General features: G+C 37.4%; 1 protein-coding gene across 5 annotated transcripts in view; it reads left to right on the plus strand.

The window, feature by feature from the left end:
* The first annotated feature begins 255 nt into the window (after positions 1 to 255).
* adcy2a (adenylate cyclase 2a) overlaps positions 256 to 25,734 on the plus strand; it is a 121,249-nt gene continuing 95,770 nt past the window's right edge. For 2 of the 5 annotated variants that reach the window (XM_051865315.1, XM_051865314.1), the window contains exons 1-2: positions 8,790 to 8,869; positions 12,897 to 13,094. Coding sequence is in view for 4 of the 5 variants with exons in the window: in XM_051865314.1 (XP_051721274.1) it covers positions 13,044 to 13,094 (51 nt within the window). In the remaining variant the exon portion in view is untranslated. Of the gene's footprint in view, positions 772 to 8,789; positions 8,870 to 12,896; positions 13,095 to 25,734 lie in introns of those variants that run through there. The other 3 variants (XM_051865312.1, XM_051865313.1, XM_051865311.1) reach the window with 3 other exon arrangements.

Here is a 25,734-nt window from a genome sequence, read left to right on the forward strand (position 1 = left end):
TCCTTGTATGTAAAACAGAGACATTGACATTATACCTTAGAACTTATTTTGTGTTCCACAGAAGAAGAAAATATAATGCAGGGCTTAACTTGAGAATCAGCAAATAATGAAAAAAATTATTCCTTTCATTTTGATTTACCAATAAAACTTGGCACATCATCTTAATAGGAAACTCTTTCCACACCCCCATCCCTGTCTAGCCTTTCTCGCTCTGTCTTTCTCATTCACATTTGCTTTCTCCTTCTCTCCTTGCCTCAATCCAGACCCTCCCTCTCCCCATTTTCTCTCTCTCTTTTTCTCCCTCGCACATACATACTCGCACACACACACTGCCTCCTTTCACTCTCACTCTGCCAGTCTGCAGTTCAACATGTTGCCTGCGCGATGCTGCGCTCCACAGTGGAAGCCATCCTGCCGGTGTACCGGCCGCGCACCACAGCCCGAGCGTCAGTGCTCCATCTGAAGGACCTGTGTGAGGAGGAGCGCGACCCTCACAAACCCCAGCCACCGTCCGACAGAGAGGAACAGCACGCCAGCTCCATGTGGAGGGAGGCCATGCGTAAGCGGAGCTACTTGCTGGAGAGGGGCTCCCGGACAGGAGGAGATGTAACAGGAGGAGGAGGTGTGCGTGGCCGGAGACAGAGGTCCCCAGACTGGCTGTATGACTCGTACTATCTTATGAGCCAGCAGCACCCACTTTTTGTTTTTCTGCTCCTCATTGTGATGGGTGCCTGCCTAGCTCTGTTGGCTGTCTTCTTCGCCTCTGGGCTGGTGAGTGTTTGGAGACTGGGGGGAAGGTGACTGGGGGAAAGGCAGAAAACAGTATTTAGATTGGTTGAGGGAGAGAGCTCTGTTGATACTGTACTGAGCAAGTGACACAGGAAAGGGTATTTAACTTATAATTTGCTTATTTCTTTAAGGGTTTTCAAAACAGTTAACGATACTTCTGCAAGCCCACACCTGAATTTTTTTGCACCATGTGTATCAGAAAATAAATTTCCTGTGCCCAAAAACATAACACTTTAGAGGAAGTTCCAGCCAATCAGCCCTGTTTGTACTGATTGCTGAAACCATATGTCTCTGTTTACCTTATGCAGTATGTAATCTCTCTCTTCAAAGCATCATTTCTGTGATTCATGTGAAAGTCATAAAGAAGCATAATCAATGTTTGGAAGGAAAGGGAACACGTTTGAAAAATCATGGGTCATGGGTAATTAAGCAGAACAGATTAAGTAGAAACTATTAACCTGTCAACAGTAAAGCTGTTTGCATTTTGACTCATATTCAGTGTAGCTCGGCTGGAGCAAAATGGAAATCCCTGAATTCAAATTGTTTAATAATATTCTCTATAATGCTATCAATGATTTCTTAACCATTAGCTGTGTAATTAGTATTTTATGGAAAACAGAAAAATGTAATCTAATAAACTATGTATGCATAGAGCTGCTAGCTTCTTTTGGTTAAATTAGGTTTTATGTGCAGACAGATGTTTGAGTTTTGTGCTAATACCTCATAATATCAACACTAATTGTGTTTGAAATTTCAGAAGATTCTATAATTGCCACTTGTAGATGAAGCAGAAAGGGATCATGGAACTGAGGAGAAATAGCAGCTGTAGTGTTGTCAGGATGTCTGAATCATAGTTTTGTACATATATTGCTGGCTCACATGCTGAGACAGTTTACACAGGTTTTCCCAGAAGTTTTGAGGTATTTCCATCACCATTTGACTGCCTGAACTAAAAGCAGAATTCATGTGGACAGGATACATGAGCAGGGTGCTGCCATGCTGTCCAAAATATCTGTTTGCTTTTCCCTCAATTTTAAGGCCAAATGAATTTTAAAATATCTATAAATCTATAGGAAAATATAAGTGGTATATATTTCATCCGATTAAGTCAGCTCTAATGCATTAGGGAGATCAGGGAGTGAATAAGTAAGCGACATTTCACAGTATGACATCAACCTCTGTGATACTCTAGATACACACTCTCAATGCGTGCGCTGCTTTCTCTCTTGTCTTTTGACTGCCTGACCTAAATTTCACATCACAGTGGCTGTTGAGCCCGCCTTGGGTTGCCGCAATGCTCTCCGCGACTCCCATGGTTGCACATATCACACCGATTGTGAAAAAAGCCTTGGAGCACCATTGCACTCTCAGGGCATTTTTTATAATCGTACTCTGAATCCCTGACGTTTTGCTCCCCCCATGACCTGTTTTCACTCAGCCTCACACATCCGATAAGTGGCCGCAGGGCTAACGTTCCCCTTGCATGCTTTGTGGCATTTAGTAGAAGACCTCGCTTGTAGGTTTTGGCAATTGCAGGCTTGTTCTGTGTCCTCTATGATAAAATAGATAGGATTGTGCTACCATAACATCTTGATGTTGTAATGGGGAGCCTACATCTACCTTGATAGAATTTCCCTCCAATTTTTATCAGGGTTTCCATTTCTTATGCATTTCTGAAAGCTGGTTGGCATCAATTATGCATGAGTCTTAGGCAGTTTTCCCATGCTATTAGTGGTTTTGTGTGTTCTGGCTATGAGTACTTCAATGCTGGATTTGGCGGCAACAGTGGGGATTATAGAAAAGAGAAGCAAATGTTGTCACTGTGAAAAAGCCAGACGAGACACCATCAAAATCACACCATGTCACTATAGCCTGACACCCTGACTTTTAACAATGATCATTTTAGAGGAGTGTCGATATAGTGGTGACAGCAAAGGTTTAGTGTTGCTCTTAAGTGAGAAAATGATTGCAGAAAATGCTGCTGATAATCAGGCTGTTTCTTGCTGTCTTACTTTGTGACTGTAATTATAATGCTATGGGGTGACAAGGCTTTTCACAGATATCCTGGGCTCTTTAAACACTGAAACCTTAAGAGGCTACTGATTAGAGCTTGAATCCATTTAGATGTTTTATGTGTACTGCTGTCTCATTTTGAGAATGTTGAGTTACATTTTGGTGAGCTGTAGACAATAGTGCTGTTCCAAAACCCAAGCTTCTGGAGACAGCATTGTATGGTATTTTGATCTACGCACAATGTTTGTTCCAAATGGTAGGCAACTTAATTATGCTGCCACCTTGTTTTAGTCAGACAGCAAGACAGCATCCCATGTATCCCAGAATGCATTGCAACAAGCTTGTGAAAAAAAAAAAATCTTGTTGACAGACAAGGTAAAAAAAAAATTCAATATTATAAATGAATGCATATTGCATTCAATACCGAATAATCCCTAAAAAAAATATAAAACAATTGTTTAGTCTAATTAAAAATGGATTTGTTTATTAATAGTGTGTGTGTGTGTGTGTGTGTGTGTGTGTGCTATGTACAGATGTACAATGTATTTTTATTCTAATTGTAGCAGGAACAGCTGAAATCTGCCATGCTGGTTTCTACATTTCCATGCAGTTTTTCATGACTTCTCTCCATTAGGGGACTAAAAAATGTACCATTAATTAAATTTTACTTTGTTATTTAAAATCTGTGTACCAGAAAACAAGGTTAGTATTAGTGCCCATGCAAAGGAAGTTTACAAAACAAAGCAAAGAATATATATATATATATATATATATATATACAGTGGGTACGGAAAGTATTCAGACCCCCTTAAATTTTTCACTCTTTGTTATATTGCAGCCAGTTGCTAAAATCATTTAAGTTAATTTTTTTTCCTCATTAATGTACACACAGCACCCCATATTGACAGAAAAACACAGAATTGTTGACATTTTTGCAGATTTATTAAAAAAGAAAAACTGAAATATCACATGGTCCTAAGTATTCAGACCCTTTGCTGTGACACTCATATATTTAACTCAGGTGCTGTCCATTTCTTCTGATCATCCTTGAGATGGTTCTACACCTTCATTTGAGTCCAGCTGTGTTTGATTATACTGATTGGACTTGATTAGGAAAGCCACACACCTGTCTATATAAGACCTTACAGCTCACAGTGCATGTCAGAGCAAATGAGAATCATGAGGTCAAAGGAACTGCCTGAAGAGCTCAGAGACAGAATTGTGGCAAGGCACAGATCTGGCCAAGGTTACAAAAAAATTTCTGCTGCACTTAATGTTCCTAAGAGCACAGTGGCCTCCATAATCCTTAAATGGAAAACGTTTGGGATGACCAGAACCCTTCCTAAAGCTGGCCGTCCAGCCAAACTGAGCTATCGGGGGAGAAGAGCCTTGGTGAGAGAGGTAAAGAAGAACCCAAAGATCACTGTGGCTGAGCTCCAGAGATGCAGTCGGGAGAAGGGAGAAAGTTGTAGAAAGTCAACCATCACTGCAGCCCTCCACCAGTCGGGGCTTTATGGCAGAGTGGCCCGACAGAAGCCTCTCCTCAGTGCAAGACACATGAAAGCCCGCATGGAGTTTGCTAAGATGGTGAGAAATAAGATTCTCTGGTCTGATGAGACCAAGATAGAACTTTTTGGCCTTAATTCTAAGCGGTATGTGTGGAGAAAACCAGGCACTGCTCATCACCTGTCCAATACAGTCCCAACAGTGAAGCATGGTGGTGGCAGCATCATGCTGTCGGGGTGTTTTTCAGCTGCAGGGACAGGACGACTGGTTGCAATCGAGGGAAAGATGAATGCGGCCAAGTACAGGGATATCCTGGACGAAAACCTTCTCCAGAGTGCTCAGGACCTCAGACTGGGCCGAAGGTTTACCTTCCAACAAGACAATGACCCTAAGCACACAGCTAAAATAACGAAGGAGTGGCTTCACAACAACTCCGTGACTGTTCTTGAATGGCCCAGCCAGAGCCCTGACTTAAACCCAATTGAGCATCTCTGGAGAGACCTAAAAATGGCTGTCCACCAACGTTTACCATCCAACCTGACAGAACTGGAGAGGATCTGCAAGGAGGAATGGCAGAGGATCCCCAAATCCAGGTGTGAAAAACTTGTTGCATCTTTCCCAAAAAGACTCATGGCTGTATTAGATCAAAAGGGTGCTTCTACTAAATACTGAGCAAAGGGTCTGAATACTTAGGACCATGTGATATTTCAGTTTTTCTTTTTTAATAAATCTGCAAAAATGTCAACAGTTCTGTGTTTTTCTGTCTATATGGGGTGCTGTGTGTACATTAATGAGGAAAAAAAAATGAACTTAAATGATTTTAGCAAATAGCTGCAATATAACAAAGAGTGAAAAATTTAAGGGGGTCTGAATACTTTCCGTACCCACTGTATATATAGCAGCAATTAAAGTAATTCAGTGGGTAAAAAGAGGGAGCGATATTTTGTGTTTTTGTTCTAACTAGCCAGTTTAAGCAGGTGATCTCATTAGTAATCATATGTATTGTATTTATATGTAGTAAAATGTGGTCTAGCGCTTTTTATATTTGCATAGACACTGAAATGTACAAAACATAAGCCTTGTACCTATATGAAAACATTAGCGATGTACAAAGAATCATTTTAGGTTCATAATCAAAATGCACCCTGGATGGTTGAATGATAAACTACAGTTGCAAGAAAAAGTATGTGAACCACTTGCAGAATCTGTGAAAATGTGAACAATTTTGATAAAATAAGAGAGATCATACAAAATGCATGTTCATTTTTAATTAATAGTGTCCTGAGTAAGATATTTTACATAAAAGATGTTTATATATAGTCGACAAGATAGCTGAATTTATTAAAATGGCCCCATTCAAAAGTTTGTGAACCATTGATTCTTAATACTGTGTGTCATTACCTGGATGATCTACGACTGTTTTTTTGTTTTGTGATGGCTGTTCATGAGTCCCTTGTTTGTCCTGAACAGTTAAACTGCCCAATTTTTTTCAGAAAAATCCTCCAGGTCCTGCAGATTCTTCAGTTTTCCAGCATCTTTTGCATATTTGAACCCTATCCAGCAGTGACTTTATGATTTTGAAATCCATCTTTTGACACTGAGGACAACTGAGGAACTCAAACACAACTATTAAAAAAGGTTCAAACATTCACTGATGCTCCAGAAAGAAACACAATGTATTAAGAGTCGGGGGGTGAAAACTTTTTGAATTTGAAGATCAATGTAAATTGTACTTAATTTGTCTTCCGGGAAACATGCAAGTATCTTCTGTTGCTTCTGAAGGGCAGTGCTAAATGAAAAAAAGAAAGAAAAGAAAGATATTTAAACAAAATAAGAAAAATTTGGACATCTTCATCCTGTTCAAAAGTTTTCACCCCCCAGGTCTTAATGCATCATGTTTCCTTCTGGAGCATCAGTGAATGTGTGAACCTTTTTTAATAGTTGTGTTTGAGTTCCTCAGTTGTCCTCAGTGTGAAAAGTTGGACCTCAGAATCATACAATAACTGTTGGAAAGGGTTCAAATATGCAAGAAATGCTTGAAAACTGAAGAATCTGCAGGACCTGGAGGATTTTTCTGAAGAACATTGGGCAGTTTTACTGTTCAGGACAAACAAGGGACTTATGAACAACCATCACAAAACAAAAAAACAGTCGTAGATCATCCAGGTAACGACACACAGTATTAAGAACCAGTGGTTCACAAACTTTTGAATGGGGCCATTTTAATAAATTCAGCTATTTTTTTTTTTTTCTTGTCGACTATATATAAACATCTTTTATGTAAAATATCAAAACAGAACCATACATACCATCAATCCAAAAGTTACACACACACACACACACACACACACACACACACACACACACACACACACACACACACACAAAAAAAAAAAACATTTAGCCACATGCCCTTCATGCATACTTTGGTGAGTGTTTATAGGGTTAAAAAGTTACAGCTTTTACCATATTCAAAAAACCCTGCACTGACATTGGAATGATCATGTGTTGATGTGTATGTAACTCAACTTAATGGACACCTAAACGGCTAAAAGACAGAACAGTCACTGTCAAATTACTGACCCAAATAAATGCTTTTAGCTGTAGTTCTGTTAAGAGAGGATGCTATTAGACAGACACAGACACAACCCTAATTCTGTGTTGTCAGTAAGGTCTGTGCTATATTGGATAACTATCTAAAACAAACTTAAGTGCAGAACTCAAGTCACTGATAGACTGATGGACACCGTTACTTATATCTGACTGCATTACTGTCAGGTCCATATCTTTCGGTAAAAGTCTGCAAGCTTGAGTTGTATTGCAACTGGTTTAACAAAGAATCCACCAACACACAGTGAAATGAACCTAACAAACAAATAATGCTCTACTGAGTCTTTCACATAGTTGAAAATAAACAAACACTTTAATAACATTAGGATCCTTTGGAAGGTAATGTTATTTTTAGTCCAGTGTCCATGTAACACGTGAGTGGGCTGGGCTAAAGAGGCAATGATGAGGCTGTCTTTTCTGGCAGTCTTGTGCTGATACATTCATTTCTATTACGCATTAAAAATCCAGAAGTAGAAAATGAGTTGTTTTGGCATCTTGGTTTCAATAAAAGTTTTTGGAGTAACAAGGATGTTTTGTGTTCTGAAACTAAAGGCCTGTTCGCACCAATAACGATAACTTTAAAAATAACAATAACGATAACTACACTCTAAAAAATGTGGGGTAAAAACAACCCAAGTTGGGTTGAAAATGGACAAACCCAGCAACTGGGCTGTTTTAACCCAGTGAATGGGTTGTTTTAACCCAGCGGCTGGGTTAAATGTTTGCCCAACCTGCTGGATAGTTTTATTTAACTCAACTATTGTTTAAAAATGACTGTATTGCTTACTTAAAATGGACCCAAAATATGTTGAAATGAACATTTATTAATATGTTTAATGAATAATAATTAAACAATAAACATTTATTATATAGCTTATTAATAAATGTTCACCTTTTGATTATTATTGTTGCCTCTAGTAATTATGTGTCTGATTTTTAATTTCCAACCTATTTTGGGTTCATTTTAAGCCAACCATATAGTAATTTTTAAACAATAGTTGGGTTAAATAAAACTACCCAGCACGTTGGGCAAACATTTAACCCAATCGCTGGGTTAAAACAACCCAATCTCTTGGTTTGTCCATATTTAACCCAACTTGGGTTGTTTTTAACCCAGCATTTTTTAGAGTGTATATTAGCGTCCACACCAATGCACAATATCATTCTGTTTATTACCGTGCTGCAGATCTTATAACCTTACATCATTTTGCAACCCAGGGACATTGAAAAAAATGATATTTGTTTCTTGCATGTTTCATAACAGTTTCAAAGTTGCATGTCCAGTAAGTTGTGCTAAAAGCACGTTCAGTTTTATCTGTGTTGTGGGGCAACCTCAAATCTCATTCTATGAATTAAAAAATGAGGACAATACATTTGGGGGTGGGAGTGAGGGAATATGAGGTGGTAACAAATATCTTGGCGGGGCCACAAAGTTATACAATATTTTACTTACGAATGATTATTATTCTATTATTATAATTATTAACTGGTTTTAAAACAATTCAAAATCACACAGTGAAAACAAATCAAAACAGAATTATGATTTCACAAAAACACATTACAAAAAACAAAAAACAAACATATGATAAACAGTACTGTATTTAACAATTTTTTTTTTTTTTAACATTTTCTAATTGTATTTAATATTCTCACTTTCAGCCCTGCTAGAAATTTGCATAGCACCAACACAGCAGCCACCCCCCCGTCACGGTTTCAAAACCACTAAATTTTTCCGTTATACCGTTCCTGCGGTATGAGCTGTTTTTTTATGTCGCGTCAAAGACGCAAAGTGCAGGAATTCTCCAGGCTGTGTGCAGCGTAGTGAGTAACGTGACCCCTCCCCCTCCGTTGGTGCCAGCAGTCAGTCAGTCACCTGTGTGTGTAGGACGGCAGAAGGAGGTGAACCCCTGAAACTTTTTCCCCCATCAAAAAAGATGAAGTGAAGTGGCTGGTAACTGTCTGATGATTTAAATCGCAAAATTCGCCAGAACAATTACTTAATAAACTGCAAAATGTTACGTTTTCTAATAACTTTATTTCATGCACGGATTGCTTCTGACAGCTGCACGAGCTCGCAGCGCCATTTGCGGGACACTTAGCATGATCGGCAGGGTTCAAAGCGCCAAATGCGAGTAAAAATCAGCGCTAAAACGCTTATTCACAAGTTGCCCGGTAACTTTTTATGAATTTTGACAATGCATGGATGTGAGAATGTGATGTGTCTTAGTGCGATCATCAAATCGCTACGGTTGTGATGTAATTATAGAAATACAGTCTGACGCGCTGTATGGAGTAAAACAGCTTTCGGCTTCGATTCACAGAAAATGCTGCTCTGCAAGTGCTGTATGTTTGCGTCGCTTATAATTTGAATTTAGGAACGCAACGTGCACCAAACATCTGTACTGAGAATGTAGTTTATAAATCTGCTGTCAAAGAGAAACATCTTCCTGGATCTCCCTGTGGTTTTCCGTCAAAATAAAAGCTCAAGGATTTAACGTTTGAAAGCAAGAAATAAAGACATCCATGAATATTTGAAATCTTACTGTTGTTCTGTAATATAAAAATAACAAATGATTATATCATATAATAACTATATTAATACTTTTTAATATTTTTATTATAGCTATTAATATCTTCTTTAGCTGATCACATGCTTAACTCAAGTGACTGCAACTTTTTTTTTTTATACAGAAAATAATTCAATTTCTGTTCTAATTATTGTTGAGCTGCAGGCTTAGGCTCACTTAAGAAGAATTAAATTATTTATTTTAATTATTTAATCTAAAATACTTTTCCAAATATTCTATGTTGCTTAGAAATATATTGTGTTCAAAGGAAAAAAGTAGTTTTTTACCTAGACATTTTAAAATAACACATTTTAGAGCTGTAATTGCAATACTGTGATACCGTGAAACCGTAATATTTTGGCTTAAGGTTATCATACCGTCAAATTCTAATACCAGCCCATGCCTAGTCACGACATAAAGCAGCATGGGCTGGCACTCTCTCAAAACGGTAATTATTGTTTACATTTCTTTGAAAATTACAAAATTTGAAATGTGAGACTTTGTTTTATATTAAAAGTAACCTGCTCTGTCTTGTCTGTCGACGCGTTGTCAGTGTCCTCTTTGCTCCGCGATTGTCTTGTGAATGATCAATTGGACCACGCTTAGGTATGGCACACATCAAGCTCATCAACAGCGATCATAATGGAGCGCTATTAAATATGAAGCAAACAAACACATACTTAAGACTCATCCAGCAGGGGCATATTGTTCTCTTCTAATATCCCATTGGCGAATAGCTACTTTGGTAAATTAAGCCCCTGATTATTGCCAAAAGCCCCTGATCTTTTTGAATAATAAATAATATAGATTTTAATATTAATTCTTGCACTTTGTTTGCCCTAGCCTAGTGGTGATGAAAAAGAGAAAATGTTGATGGTCTCTGAACATTGCGCCTTCCTTTTCAGTTACTCGCGCTGAGTTTTAAAGCGCCGCGACAAATTAAAACTTTTACACATCGCGACACCCTGTGCTTTTCCCATTTTGTTTGCATTTTTATAGGCATGAACGTGCGTTTGTTTATTTCGTTCACTTATCTGTTCAGGCCATTAGGTGGGACTTAACCATTATTGGTCCAAAGAGCTGATAAGGTAAGAATAAAGATGTTCAGAGAAAGAAGGTTACATGATGTGCACACTTGTGGCCTATAAATGTGTAGTTTTAAGGTAAAATGTAAAATGTATTAAATAAAATGCAATAAATGCAGGATATTGAAGTTGCTACTAAAACTTTCTTAGCGCACCCTTGCCTTCCATACATAATTGTGACTTTTTATCTCACAAATTATTCATACTTTTTTTTTCTCGCAATCAAACTTTCTTGCGAGCTTATAGCACACAATTCTGAAAAGTCAGGATGAGAAATGTAAACTCGCAGTTGGGAGTAAAAAAGAATTGTGAGATAAAAAGGCAGGTGACGGCGGTGCGTAAATCGAGTTACTCCCACTTCTGGTAGTTTTACCAAGATTTCTTATCCCGTGCGAATTGGAAATTAATATTACAGACGTCTTATGGTAAAATTGCATTACTCTATCTACCCTTGTACAACTAATCCCGTCCGAATAGATAAGTCTCCTGAGCTTAAAGAGAAAAACCACTGAGCAATAAAATATTCCTATGTAAATAGAGATTGCAACGTGACAACAAGGCTGTAACCATGTCATGAACATTGGTGGGGACCATTTTTTTTATTTTTATAAAGCATAAAGAAACAGATCAGTGAAGGAAATTCTAGGTCTAATTCTAGTTGGGAAATAATCATTTTAAACTATTTGCATTACAATTTGTTCGCATGTACTTTTATTTGTAGCCTATGGCAATTTGGCCATTTCTAATTATTGGGGGTGGGGGACTTGTCTGTTTCTTCCACCACATTCTCAGTTTTGACTCAGTTTCTCTCAGATATTTCTCAGGTCTCATTTCTGTCTACTTTTATTTCTCCTAAGGAATTTTAGGAGAAACATCTGAAATGCTGTTGATACTAAAATGAGAGATATATGAGAATCACAACTAAGTCTCCTGAGCTGAAGAAAAGCAACCATTGAGCAGTATTTTTTCCCTCTAGGCTGTCACGGCACGACAATACTATTAAAACTTAATTTTGGAAAAATACTTTGTAAAAATCTTTCTATTAACTGGCTTTCTGTTAATAAACGCAGTGGATGACAACTGTCTGTGGTCTACCAGTGGTTTACATAATTGGCAGTTTATTGTTAAGTGATTAATATACACCAAAACAAAAGATAACATGTAGGCCTTCATCTTGGAAAAACATTACTTTTGTCTTGCATTACATAATGGACTCAGACAAGCTCAGCGCAGACTTGTTTTCCGTCAGTTCTTTTTCATGAGTTGGAATGTGTGCAAAAGGTTTAGGGTAATTTAAGGATGTGAAGGATACACTCGATGCATCTTTCAAAATGTGCTGAATGAAGGACACAAAACGAAAGCTGCCTTCAAAGGATTCTTCAAATTAAGACTGCCTTCAGTGGTGTTTGATTACGTGGCTGTGGAGATATGCAGCCTTACTAGGATGCAGCCTTTCCGATTGAGAAGTCAATCCCACAACTCAACGCATGAGCACGAAGCCCAAGTCCCATAGGAATGAGTTGAAAATGTTCGCCATGTCATCAAACTCTGTCAAAGGACGTCTCAGTTTAAAGATGTAGATTATTGTTTAATTAGGGATAGAAATAAACTCTGCAAGAATTGTTGAAACCTATTTCAGGATATGCTTTTATCCAAAGCAACTTGATGTCAATAATACAAGCTAAAGCAGTAAATCCAAAAGAGACCACATTGAAGTCGTGCTACCATACCAAATTTCAGTACATACCAGTGTAGCAATGCTGGAACAAAAGTGTAAGTGCATTACAGACTGAAGTAAGTAAGGATTATTAGGTAACACTTTACAGTAAGGTTCATTTGTTGCATTAACTAACAACTCTTGATTTTGATGATGTATTAGTAATGCTGAAATTAACATTAACAAAGATTAATAAATGCTGTTGAAGTGCAATTCATTATTAGTTCATTGTAACTAATGCATTTAACTAATGAACCTTATTGTAAAGTGTTACCGATTATTATTTATAACCTACATTTAATATACTTAATGTGCAATTATTTTGTGGTGCTGCTTACAATTATTATACATTATATTTGTTCTTATAACCACTGTGTATTGTTAAAAGTAACAGGGACACTGTGTAACCTATAGAGGAAACAAATTAACCAGCAAAGGTCACTGAAAGGTCACTGCTCAGTCCCTCAGTTTGACAGCAGAATCTGTGGGGTTTTGGGTTGACAGGCAGTCTGTAGTTTATCTGATCAACTATTATCTAGTGGCTGTCATGCAGGTGCAGTTGGAAGGCGCAGTTAAAGGTCTTTTTGTAACACTGCTATCTCTCTGCAGGATATCGAGGATCACATCGCCTTTGTAATCACTGTCCCCACTGCGCTGGCTATTTTCCTCACTATCTTTGTTCTGGTCTGCATCGAGTCCGTCTTCAAGAAGCTGCTCCATGTTTTCTCCTTGGTGATCTGGGCCTGCCTGGTTGCCATGGGTTACCTCTTTATGTTTTTTGGAGGAATCATCTGTCCCTGGGATCAGGTAAGACAACTGCTTTATCGGCACCCTAAGGTTGTTTTCATTCATGAGCCTTTTACCTGATATATCTCAAATGGTGTATTCTTTAGAACCATTGGGAAAGAGTAACACGAGAGTGACTGGAGGGAGAAATAACACAATACTTTAGTCAAAAAGGGAGGTGCATGTGTACTGGTGTATAGTACAGACCCAAGTGAGCAAATTTAGCCTTTGTCAAGTCAGCTGCTTTCCTGTGATAAATAGTAATGATTTTAGGATAGAGATCCATTCTAGAATTTTGTGAGAAGTCCAGAGTGTTCAAAGGAAAAAAGTAGTTTTTTACCTAGACATTTTAAAATAACACATTTTAGAGCTGTAATTGCAATACTGTGATACCGTGAAACCGTAATATTTTGGCTTAAGGTTATCATACCGTCAAATTCTAATACCAGCCCATGCCTAGTCACGACATAAAGCAGCATGGGCTGGCACTCTCTCAAAACGGTAATTATTGTTTACATTTCTTTGAAAATTACAAAATTTGAAATGTGAGACTTTGTTTTATATCAAAAGTAACCTGCTCTGTCTTGTCTGTCGACGCGTTGTCAGTGTCCTCTTTGCTCCGCGATTGTCTTGTGAATGGTCAATTGGACCACGCTTAGGTATGGCACACATCAAGCTCATCAACAGCGATCATAATGGAGCGCTATTAAATATGAAGCAAACAAACACATACTTAAGACTCATCCAGCAGGGGCATATTGTTCTCTTCTAATATCCCATTGGCGAATAGCTAATTTGGTAAATTAAGCCCCTGATTATTGCCAAAAGCCCCTGATCTTTTTGAATAATAAATAATATAGATTTTAATATTAATTCTTGCACTTTGTTTGCCCTAGCCTAGTGGTGATGAAAAAGAGAAAATGTTGATGGTCTCTGAACATTGCGCCTTCCTTTTCAGTTACTCGCGCTGAGTTTTAAAGCGCCGCGACAAATTAAAACTTTTACACATCGCGACACCCTGTGCTTTTCCCATTTTGTTTGCATTTTTATAGGCATGAACGTGCGTTTGTTTATTTCGTTCACTTATCTGTTCAGGCCATTAGGTGGGACTTAACCATTATTGGTCCAAAGAGCTGATAAGGTAAGAATAAAGATGTTCAGAGAAAGAAGGTTACATGATGTGCACACTTGTGGCCTATAAATGTGTAGTTTTAAGGTAAAATGTAAAATGTATTAAATAAAATGCAATAAATGCAGGATAATTCAGAGAATGCAGAGAATTCTCATTCAAAATGAAAGAAATCCAGAAAGATAAACAGAAAATATTTCAGTGGAGAACAGGAAATGGAAAAGAGGGTATTTATTTATTTACATTACTTTTTGGGGGCTAAATTTCATATCAGCAATACTATTTCACCCCTAATACCAACTCGCATGCATATGACTGCGGCTTATTTTGCATAAACCCCAAAACTCTTCTGATCAGTCATATTGGTAAGTCAGTGGCAAGTCAGTGGCAAGAAATGGCATGTCGAAATCTTTTATTAATTTATTTACTGAATCTATTCTACTATGTCATATAATATGTGTAATGTCATATGTATATATATATATATATATATATATATTTTTTTTTTTTTTTTTTTTGGCTTTTCAAAGCAATTATAACCCATTAGATTTTTTTCTTTTATCTTCTTATCTTACAGACTTATAATATAAAATGTGAATTATCCAGCTTTCCCCTCCCCTTCTAATGATGATTATATAAAGTTTATGTGTGCTACTCCCTTGGCAGCTGAGCCACCCGCATGTTTGACCTGCATGTCCAGTGAGGATAATTGCGTTCAACATTAATCAAAATGCTGCAAATGTGTGACTACACCTGGGAATTCAGATAGTAATCAGAAGTCTGCCCTAGCTATTCTGAACTTTCCTGTTAAGGACGAACAATTTACTCCTTAAGGAAATAAACAGTTGCCAGTTTGTCAAGTAAAATGAAATAAAAAATCATTAAATGGAGAATATAAGCAGCTAATGACTTGCTGTATTAAAATAATACCCAGTGTTTGTCACTGACATATTGTATCTCTGGAGTGGGCGGCATATGGTGAAAGACAAACAAGGCTGATGTCAGACGTGTAGGGAGGGATGACTTCCTGTGTTAGTCAATATCTCTGCTTGGTTCCAGATTAAGGGCTGATAGGGCAGTTCTCAATACATGGACCCCATGTGAATTCACTACACAACAATTGCACCACTTAAAATATTTCAGCAAAAGTGTGTACTCACTAACCACTTGCAATTCAGCTTAACTTGCTGCTGAATACACTATAGTGCTGTGCCATGAGTATTGAAAATTCTTGATGCAGATAGGTTGTTTGCAATCACGTGGTTCTGGTGACGTGCAAAGTTCGGGTGGAGGGCAAGAAGTGAAAATTAGAATGGAAGAGATGGAGAAAAGTCCATACTGTGCTGGTTTAGAAAGGTATAAACAGAAAATCACAACATATGTTGGACATGATCCTTATGTTATGAAGAGGAGCGATTTTTTTTTTTTTTACTGAATCGAGACGGTAGATATAGAGAATGTGAAGCTGCCGTCACGAGTTCTAGTCTGGTTTGTTTATATCGTGCTGCCTTTCTGTTAGTGATGTTAAGGGCAGTCTTTTGATTTTTTTGTTGTGATTGTGAAAAATGTCGCCATTGTAGGTCATTTATGCTGAATCAAAAATTGCAACAAGATCTCACATCATCGTTCAGGGAAAAAAATAGCCGGTGTAATACAATTGTCGCCTTTTCTATGTGTAAAAACACTAAGGGAAGCAGGTTGATGGGAAGACGCCTTATAGCAAATCTAATAATGTCACTGATTAAACCCACTCAATAAAATAATCACATAGCTGAGTGTTTTTGAAAGTTTTGCATTTTGGTTTGATTTAATAATTAACATTACATTTGCGAATATGACTCTCACTCAGTTTGTGAATGAGCATAACTTGCACGCAGCCACTTCAAACCTGTTCACAAGCTTCTATGGGTTTGATTTTGGTTGTCATTTGTTGAAATGAATACAAAAAAATACAGTGTGTCGTTGTCTGTCCACTGAATGTGACGCTCCGATTCTCCTCCGTGGCCATATGGGAAAGTGAATATTTACAAAGACAACATTGAAAAACAACAGTTACATTTACACCCTTCCAACAAAGAAACGGATCGACTTCTATCAGCTTGTTGAACATGTATTTTTTTATTTGTACATTTTCTACCATTTTCTACCATAGCGTGTGACACCATTTTCACGGTAAACAGATCAACATTGTGAAAGGAATTCTACAAAACTGAAGTGAAAACACCAAATTATCATGCAATGGGATAAAATAGCTTCTCTTCCCGGCAAACGATAGCATGAAGAATGTGAATATTTAACCAAGTCAAAAACAAAAATAGGTAAGCAGGTGTCCATATTAAGTGTCAGCAGACGCAAAACGCTATTAAAGGCGACAACTTTTCAAGTTAAAAAATGATAAAAGTTACGTAAATGATAAAAGCTCCTTGTGGTTTCTCGGTTTGATCAATTTAAGCAACCATAAATGATGCAAAACAGGAATTTTGAGTTTGTGATAGCGATTCCTATATAGAAAATTCACCTCCTGCCCTCCAGCCACATTTTGCGCCACAGCAGTGACGTCATGTGCAAACAACCTATTAGGTTTATTATAGAATCCTGTATAAGCTTTAAGGCCTGTTTACACCAGTAATGATAACTTAAGTTTTAATAATCGTTCTTCTAATTCTGTTAGAAGAGAAGTTCACACCACAACTATAATGATAACTATAACAACACAGATCAATGATAACATTGGATGTTTTTTTCAGAACATTTTTTTTTATAGATAATGAATGATAAAAACAAAGAGCCAATCAACCAGCTAACAAAAATATGTTTTAAGACCGTTTTGCTAACGTTCCCATTAAGTTATGAAAACGTTATTTCTGAATGTTTTCTGAAGGTTCAAAATGTTCAGTGTTTGTAAATGTTTTTTCCATTTCCATTGTAAAATGTTTTTTCCATTCTGCAAACATTTTGGGAAAGTTACTTTTAAATTTTCTTTGAACATTCTGAAATGAGTAGTAACATTTAAAAAAGAAAAGAAAAGTTAGACAAATGTCCAACTAAAATGTTTTAGAAAAAAAACTTTGTCATGAACGATGTATAAATGATGTTTTTTTTTTTTTGTGCTAAGATTTTGAGAACATTATTAAAGTACAAATAACTTTGAACAAATGTTATGATAATGCTACTGAAAGACTGTTTGTTCTTAAATTTGAGAGAACCTTGCCAAATCATTAGCCAAAGTTCTGAGAACGTTCCCTGTTACATGAGCCAATCAGTATTCACTCGGCATTAAAGCGGCAGATGACATAACTGCAGTGCACGCTTACAATAAACAGAACTTTGGTGTGGATGGACACTAATATAGTTATCTTTATAGTTATTGGTGTTCTTGGTATTTTACATGTTGTCCTAGGCAGGTATAACAAAGCCACATGCAGTAAAATGTATCTCCTACTATGCTGCGTTCACATTAACAGTGATAAAATCACAGAGGATTAGTCTCTGAGCTAGTGGCTTCTATGGGGTCTTACTCAGCTGTGGTATCCAACTGTATCAGTCTGCAGATGGCTCTCTGTTCTCCCATTGGTAGTTGGTTCATCGGTTTAGTGCTTATTAGCATGAAGTTCTGCTCTGCTCAATTTTTTTTGCATTACCAACAGTTGCTGCTGCTTGTTGCCTGACTCACATTGAAAATGAATGATTTCCTGTTGCTTTGTTATTCGCTGGCAGTGTGAACCCTCTTTTACTCTTCAAATATATATTAAACTATCAAATTGATTGTGGAAGTTTAGATATTTTATAAGAAATCCCTCAAGTTCCACAAGGAAGACTATAGTAATTATCCTGTCTAAGCATTTTAGCTGAGAGAGTTTGCTGTGATTGGCTGTGTTTTTTGATTGGTTGTGTCATGTCACACCCAAATTTTGTGTTTAATAAGGACAGGCAAATTATTTGTCACTGAAATCTTGTCACATTGTTTCTGGTTAGGACACTGTGTTATTCACAAAACTCACTGCTTTTTAGCTGTCACAATTCATGTGGCTCTATTACTGCCTGTGGAAAGCAGAAAAAATTGTGGACATTATTTATTGATCATTGCAGCAGTAATTTATGAAGTGATGGAGAACGGCATTATAACTGGGCATATATCCCAAAACGCAGTGCAGACAAGCACGCTTTCAGCATTGTAAAGAGTTGATGCAGGTACCAATGGTGGAGTGACACTGTATAGTACTAGTAAAGTACGCCATATCACTGTAGTCTGCTGGATCCTGCACAACCTACAGCTTTCAGAACCAACCTGCAGGATTGGGAATTGTTTTATTTATATAGTGCCTTTCTAGAACCCAAGGTCACTTTAGAACAAAGAAATCAAAAACCTAGAACATAGATACAGGGGAAGAAACATGATACCCCCACATAATAGACAATAATAATAATAATAATAATAATAATAATACAGTCTGAAAATACTGCCAACCAGTAGGCTAATAAAACATGATGTGAAAAGTCAATGTACTACATATTTTTAGCTTGTCTTTCTTTGCTGCTGCTCCATTAGCTTTTTTGTTGGGAAATAGAAATTTACCTTACTCTACCTTTATTATAGTACCAGTGTCTATTAGAACTAAAATCAAATGACTAATGTCAGATGTCAGATTGTGGAATTTGTTTATGACAAAACACACTATAACTATCCTCACCATGTGCATTTTTCATGTCTCTGATTTTATCTAGTGTAGAGTGTCAGTATTCTTGATTATGTCTATGTTGAGCGAGAAACACTTTTGTTATTATACAAGCTATTTTCAAAATGTAAAGTGAAGTGTGTCATTTTTGTATACCAGCTCCAAATGGAATTGGAAAAATTGTGATTTTTTTTTTTTTTTTCTGCTATTGTTCAGTCCCCCTTCCCTAAACTAATGGAATTGGCTGAGTCAGTGTTGCTGTAACTTGTTTGTGGCTACGCACATCTTGGCATCTAAAACAAATGCATCCAACTACAGTATGCATTTTTGCAGACCTCTGTGTTGAATGCTCTGTACATGGAGGTGAGAGCGATGTGGTTACAACTCCAGTTTCAGCTTTAATCTCACACAGCTCTGAGATGTCAAAGGTGATTTTAGCGCTTCAGTGGGCAGCTCTGTTAAAGACTAAACTTCTTCTCTGCCACATACTGCTGCAATTGCTCTGTGGCCCCCTGAACACTTCCACCATTAAAAAGTTCTGCTCTCTGGGACAGTCTGCTGCAGCACAGTAAACTGTAGAAACTGAGCACACATTTTCTGCTATCTCTTGGCACAACAGCCAACTGCCAGTGCCAGCTGCTGCTGGAATCCTTTATGCACCCCAGTGATGGTGGAAAGCATGAATCCAGACAACATTTCTGCACATAATAGCTCCTCCCAGGTGTCAGGTCACAGCAGTGCACACATTTTTGATAATTACACCTGAAATTGCATCTGAAATGCCAAGTGGAATCATGGATCTATCAGAGCGCTTTCTTTTGTCTAAGCTCCCTTCATCCTAAGTCAGATGCGGTGAAGACAGGTCACTGAAAGGACTCCTCTCTCGCTCCATTAAAATAACTGCCACTAATGTTTGGTAACTGTGGTGTTAGTTAATGTTGCAGAGGGCATTTCATTTCCCTGAGAAATGAGATGACAAGCCAAAAGGCAGGTAATTAATTAGGTTCTTTTGTAGGGAGGTGACAATGAAAAACAATAAATCAAACAACGATTAAAAGGTTGCTGCTGAATCTACATTCTATTTCATTTAGATTACAAAGCTCATTAAGATGCTTGGATGCTCTCCTATCTCTACCGTTTGGAAACAGGCCATTGTTGTTAGCCTATGATCCCGCCGAGGCTGAAATGCATAGTCATTTCCCAGTGACATTACTTAACAAAGATGTTAGTTTAAAGACCCATGAAATGCCTTGATAAGCACAGTTTTCTTTCATGTATTTACTTCTTTCTATTGCAACAAGTTGCAGAGGAAAAATTTGGATATCCTCATTGCAAGATGCATCATCAAATATTTTTGTTCCGTTTTTGTAGTAGATGGCTTTAATTAGTTTAATTTAGGAGTATCCTCCACTACAGTAGCATAAAGATAGCAATAAAGCCAACAGACATGGACTGAAATCCTCACAACTGAAAGTTTTAATTGTATGGTGTCTTTAAAAGCTTTGGCTTGGTTCTGTTGTTGTTGTGTGTATCATATACCACAGCTAAAAATACTAGCCTATAACTAATATAAATTTAAAACATTATTGAAGACAAGAAGTAAACAAAGATAAAAATGACATAAACAGTGCTTTTCAGGTTTTTCAGGTAGGTCTAAGATTAGATTAGTAGATTAGGCTGCTGTCACTTAATGCACGGATCCAATATACTGATACTGTAACACATGCATTGTCTTTCTCAACTCTTTACATTCACATAAGCTTCCCATTTTTCAACGTTCATGTTCTCACAACTTTGCTTTGTTAGGGTTCATAAAAAAGTTACCGGCCAACTGGCGATTGACACCATTTCATATACTCGCCAACGCCGATTTAGGCCCTGTTTACATGCATTTCTTCTCTTTCTCCTTTTTGTTCTCAACAGTTCCCACTTCGCTGAGGTGGAGCAGTGATGAAATATTGTTCTTGTAAATACTTTCCAGCATTTTAGCAATAAAAGAGTACATCTTTAAAATGCTTGCAAATTACAGCGAAGCACAACAGTTAGCATGCTCTGCAGTGGTCAAAAAGGATTTAATCAGTGAATTTTGAATTTGTCTCTTTTTTTAAACTCAGAGATGTGAATTCAGATGGCAATCAAATTACCACACGACCTTGGTGTTTGTCAAAAAAAAAAACAAAAAAAAACAGTAGGTAATTCATCCGGGGATTTTTACGTGGAAGGTGGGAGAAAAACACTGACATTCTGGATTCGGACGGCAATAAAATCACAGACTAAAGCCCTATTTGCACAGGATTAGTATTATTTGGGGACCTCGTGTGATTTAGAAAATACCCCCCACATCTGAATTTCGTGTGGTGCATTCGCACGGGAGTTAAGCCTGTGATTTTACTCGAATTTACTGACTTATCTCCCAGATAAGCGAACCCCCTCGCTTGATTTTGCACTATTTTGGATAGGCTATTGCTTGGAAATGTCTTGTCATCATTATAGGTCTAGCTGTATGATATATCATAAAAAGAAGAATGTTCCTTACCGCATGCTGCTATACATGTCATCCATCTCATCATCCTTTTTGTTTCCGCTCTTCTGATGGTTTTCAGCTTTCTCTTTCTGCAAATTGTATAGTTGTATGGTGTATAGCGATATGACCCAGCACCCCAAATACTATCAAAACACTCCAACGCAGCCTCCATTCTTCGCAAAAGATGGATAAAAAGGAACACAGGAAACAAAAACCTTGAAAAAATGATCAGGGGCGTTTCCCCTGAGGAGGCAAGGGAGGCAGTGCCTCCTCTAAAAAAACTAGATGAGAAAATAATTGATATTACAAAAATAAAGCAACGCAAATGTTACAAAATTTGACATTAAAAAGTGTAAAAGTCACTCGTTTTTCTAAAGTAACACTGTCAAACAGCGACACCTGCAGGTGAAGTTACAGCGGGAGTCCGTGTCTCTTGTGCCTCCCTTTTGCTCATAGAAATAAAGCAGATCCCCTAGCGTGTGGTGGGTTTAGTCAGGGGGTAATTGAGAATGAATGGGGGAAAGTCACGTGAGAGGAGGCAGTGCCTCCTTTGCGCTATGATTGGATATGATCGGTTATGATTGGACGTGATTGGTTTGTGTGATAAATCCCACCTCTTGTTTTCGCGCACGTTCTTGTTGAATCTGCCTGAATGAAGACAGTGATGGCGTCAATGGGAAGACTAATTAAAAAGTAAGTAAACAACTGTCACTTAGATATCACCGCTTTATGTCATGTCAAAATCAAACTTGAAATGGCCTGAAAACATGATGACTCCAGGTGTTTTTAGTGAGCAATCAACGTGGTGAAATTAAAGGTACATCTTCGTGACCACTGACCAGTGTGTACAAGCTTGATTAAATTGACTGTTAAAAAGAAAAGCTGAATATTAGTTTATAAATAATATATTGTTTAAATTGTTACTGCCTTTAGTTATTATTTGAGAATAAATGTAAAAATGTGTAAAAACACTAACGTTAACTTGATGAAATTTATACTTGGTTTTAATAAATAGAACATTACATAGTGTAAAAATACAAAATAGAATTGCATTTGGTCTCTCTTTTTATGTAATGTTAACTTAACCAGGAAAATTGTGTAACAGGGACATAAATGAGGCTTTACCTCCTCATTTTAAACCACCACCGAACACCACTGAAAATGATAACGTTCTATGCCGATTCGCACAGGAATAATATTATCACAGGACCTCAGTATTCAGCGAAATATGGTAGGTCATTTGCGGGGAGATTTTTACTTTACAAATTACAGACATGGCCGATTCTCACGGGATTAAGATCACAGACATCCTCTGCAATTATTACAAATGACTAAAGGTCACCAGGTAATACTAATTCCGTGCGAATAGGGCTTAATACTCACTTAATATTCAACAATATTACTGATCTGCCTGCATTTACACCATTGTATGAGAACTGAACTGAGCTGGACGATGAGCTTCTTGTATAGATAAATTAACTAAATTAATAACTAATGATTTTTACAATGGAAATGAATCAATACTAAACTTACATGATCTAGACAATGACACTATTTATATTTATTTGCATTTTAGTCTGGGACTATAGACTTAAAGGGTTAGTTCACCCAAAAATGAAATTTCTGTCATTAATTACTCACCCTCATGTCGTTCCACACCCATAAGACCTTTGTTGATCTTCAGAACACAAATTAAGATATTCTGATGAAATCCGAGAGGTTTTTTTATCCTCCATTGAAAGCAATGAAATTACCACAGTCAAGTGATGAGAATAATTTTTGTGCACAAAAACAAAACAAAAATAAGGACTTTATTCAACAAATTCGTCTCTCCCCTGTCATTCTGCTACGCTGTTTACGTTGCAGCGCTTCCAGGTTCTACGTCAAAACGCTGGCTTAGTATTGGCCAGCTCCTGCGTCAGCATCACACGCATGCGTTGTGCTGCTCACCTGACCAGAGCCGGCCAATACTGAGCCGGCGATCGGATGTAGACACGGAAGCTGTGCAATGTAAATAGCATAACAGAATGACAGGGGAGAGACGAATTTGTTGAATAAAGTCGTTAATTTTGTTTTGTTTTTGCACACTAAAAGTATTCTCGTCGCTTTATAATATTAAGGTTGAACCGCTGTAGTCGCGTTGACTATTTTAATAATGTTTTTACTACTTTTCTGGACCTTGAATGTGGTAACTTTGTTGCTTTCAATGGAGGATAAAAAAACCTCTCAGATTTCATCAAAATATCTTAATTTGTGTTCCGAAGATGAACGAAGGTCTTACGGGTGTGAAACGACATGAGGGTGAGCACTTAATGATAGAAATTTCATTTTTGGGTGAATTAAAAACCCTTTAAGCCTTGTCTGTGAAACTGGGCATTACTGTCCGAATAGAGCTTAACACCATACACTCACTTTATCATAAACACCATGGTGAAGGTTTTAATATGTTAATCCATCCATCCCATATCGATAATCATTTTTCCTTTGTAAAAAAAAAATCACCTGTTAAAATTGTGTTAAAATTACACATACTGGCAGTGTAAAATGTCTGTTTTAACCCAAAATTTGATTGTCAAGTGAGTAGGCATTCTTTCACTGTTGTTCGGGTGCATGAAGACAGATTATCGTTTACACTATAAATGCAATTTGATCACATGTTTCTGACTTCCTCTGTGTTTTAAGAGATCACAAGACCACGTTTACAGCTTTATTTGGCACTGAACACTTCGGATGAGCCGAGGCGAATGTTAATACCAAGTTTGATCAGGGTCCAAGAGTTAAACTTTTCACAGTCCTTGATTCACCAACCAACAAAGAGTCTCTAGTGTACCCCAGAGCTGAACTGCTGCTTTAAATGCAGAGAAGCTTTTGCGTCATCTGAGTCGTGCTGGCTGCAGGGAAAAGAAAAGAGTTACGGATTATCCTCCATCACAGTAAGGCTTGATACTCTGCCACAGTCTACAATTATTATTTTAAGAGTCTGCTGTATATGTTCTCAATAAATTTCTCAGTAAATCAATAAATAAAATTGATAACTTCTCAAAAAGCCTCGCAGATAATGTATTATATGTATTACAGTATATGTATAAAATAACAATTGTATTGTAGATTTAGATTATATAAATGGCACACAATATTCCATCCAATTGTAAATGTAATCACTTGCATTTATTCATTAAATGTAATATCCATTTTTTCATTAAATGGGTTCCCAGTCTCTGATTGTCTTTTTTACTTTAGTTTGATACTGAGGGGGACTACTGGGCTAAATTAGGAATAATCCAATCAGAAAAACCTGATTATGTAGAAGGGATGTGTATTATTCTTAAAGACCTAAAATGATGGTCTCTACCTTGCATCATTAGTACTTTTATACATCACTCAATCCACTTATTTGCAATTTATAAATTGCTTTAATCAGGAACAAACACATTTCATCCTATTTTAATTCAAGGCAGCTAATATGACAAGCCTCCTCCACATGTTCAATACCATGACGGTTTTACAGACAGATCTTATTGAGAGTCTGCCCCAGTCTTAATAAGTAGATTTTACAGACAACAGTCTGGATGGAAAAATCAATATTTACTTAGTTATATGTCGAGCACTAAAATCACAGGCAGAAAGACAAGACCTATCGAAGATGTGGTACATAAAAGAGTGCTCTTGCTTTGACCTAAAGCAGTGTCCAGCCTCACTAACACTGACACACTAATCTCATACAAGTATAAAATGTATGGTTTACTCTCTCTGTGCAGAAAATAACTACCCTGTTTTGATGTTTAGTCCTTGTGCTCTGCTTTTCCCCTCTCTTCCCTTAGCGTTGAGAGGAGACTTCACTCTGTTTCTGAGCGTCAAAGTGGTAACTAGGAAACCTTCTAAGTAAAGGTCAAGATACTGGTCACGTGTGCCTGAGCAAGGGTGATGTGCTTTCCATCAAATAGGCTCTTGTATGCATATGCCTTGGGGCTTTATGGCTGTTGACATCTGCTTCATTATTTGGTTGGTTTTGTAGAAAACAAGCCATTTCCTGAACAAGGTTCCGTCATCATAAATGAGTAGATTTGGCAGATGACCAAAGCTACCCTGAAGATTTCAATTAAACCACAGGAACAAACTGCATTTTAGTTTATAACTGTTGTAGGTCAGGAAAGGAGGTTTGGGGGTTTCCAGTGTAAGCTGAGGACATTAATATAGTGCGATTATAAAAATCTCATTAAGTCAGTGGATAGTCATCCTGGAAACACAGTTTTCCTTTTTTCTTCTATCTCCATGGTTTGCATTAATGGAGTTGTATGTGGTGAAGAGAGGAGTTTCTCAGCAGGGGATGTC

This window comes from Ctenopharyngodon idella, chromosome 16 (assembly GCF_019924925.1).
Source record: "Ctenopharyngodon idella isolate HZGC_01 chromosome 16, HZGC01, whole genome shotgun sequence".
NCBI classification, from domain to species: Eukaryota; Metazoa; Chordata; class Actinopteri; order Cypriniformes; family Xenocyprididae; genus Ctenopharyngodon; species Ctenopharyngodon idella.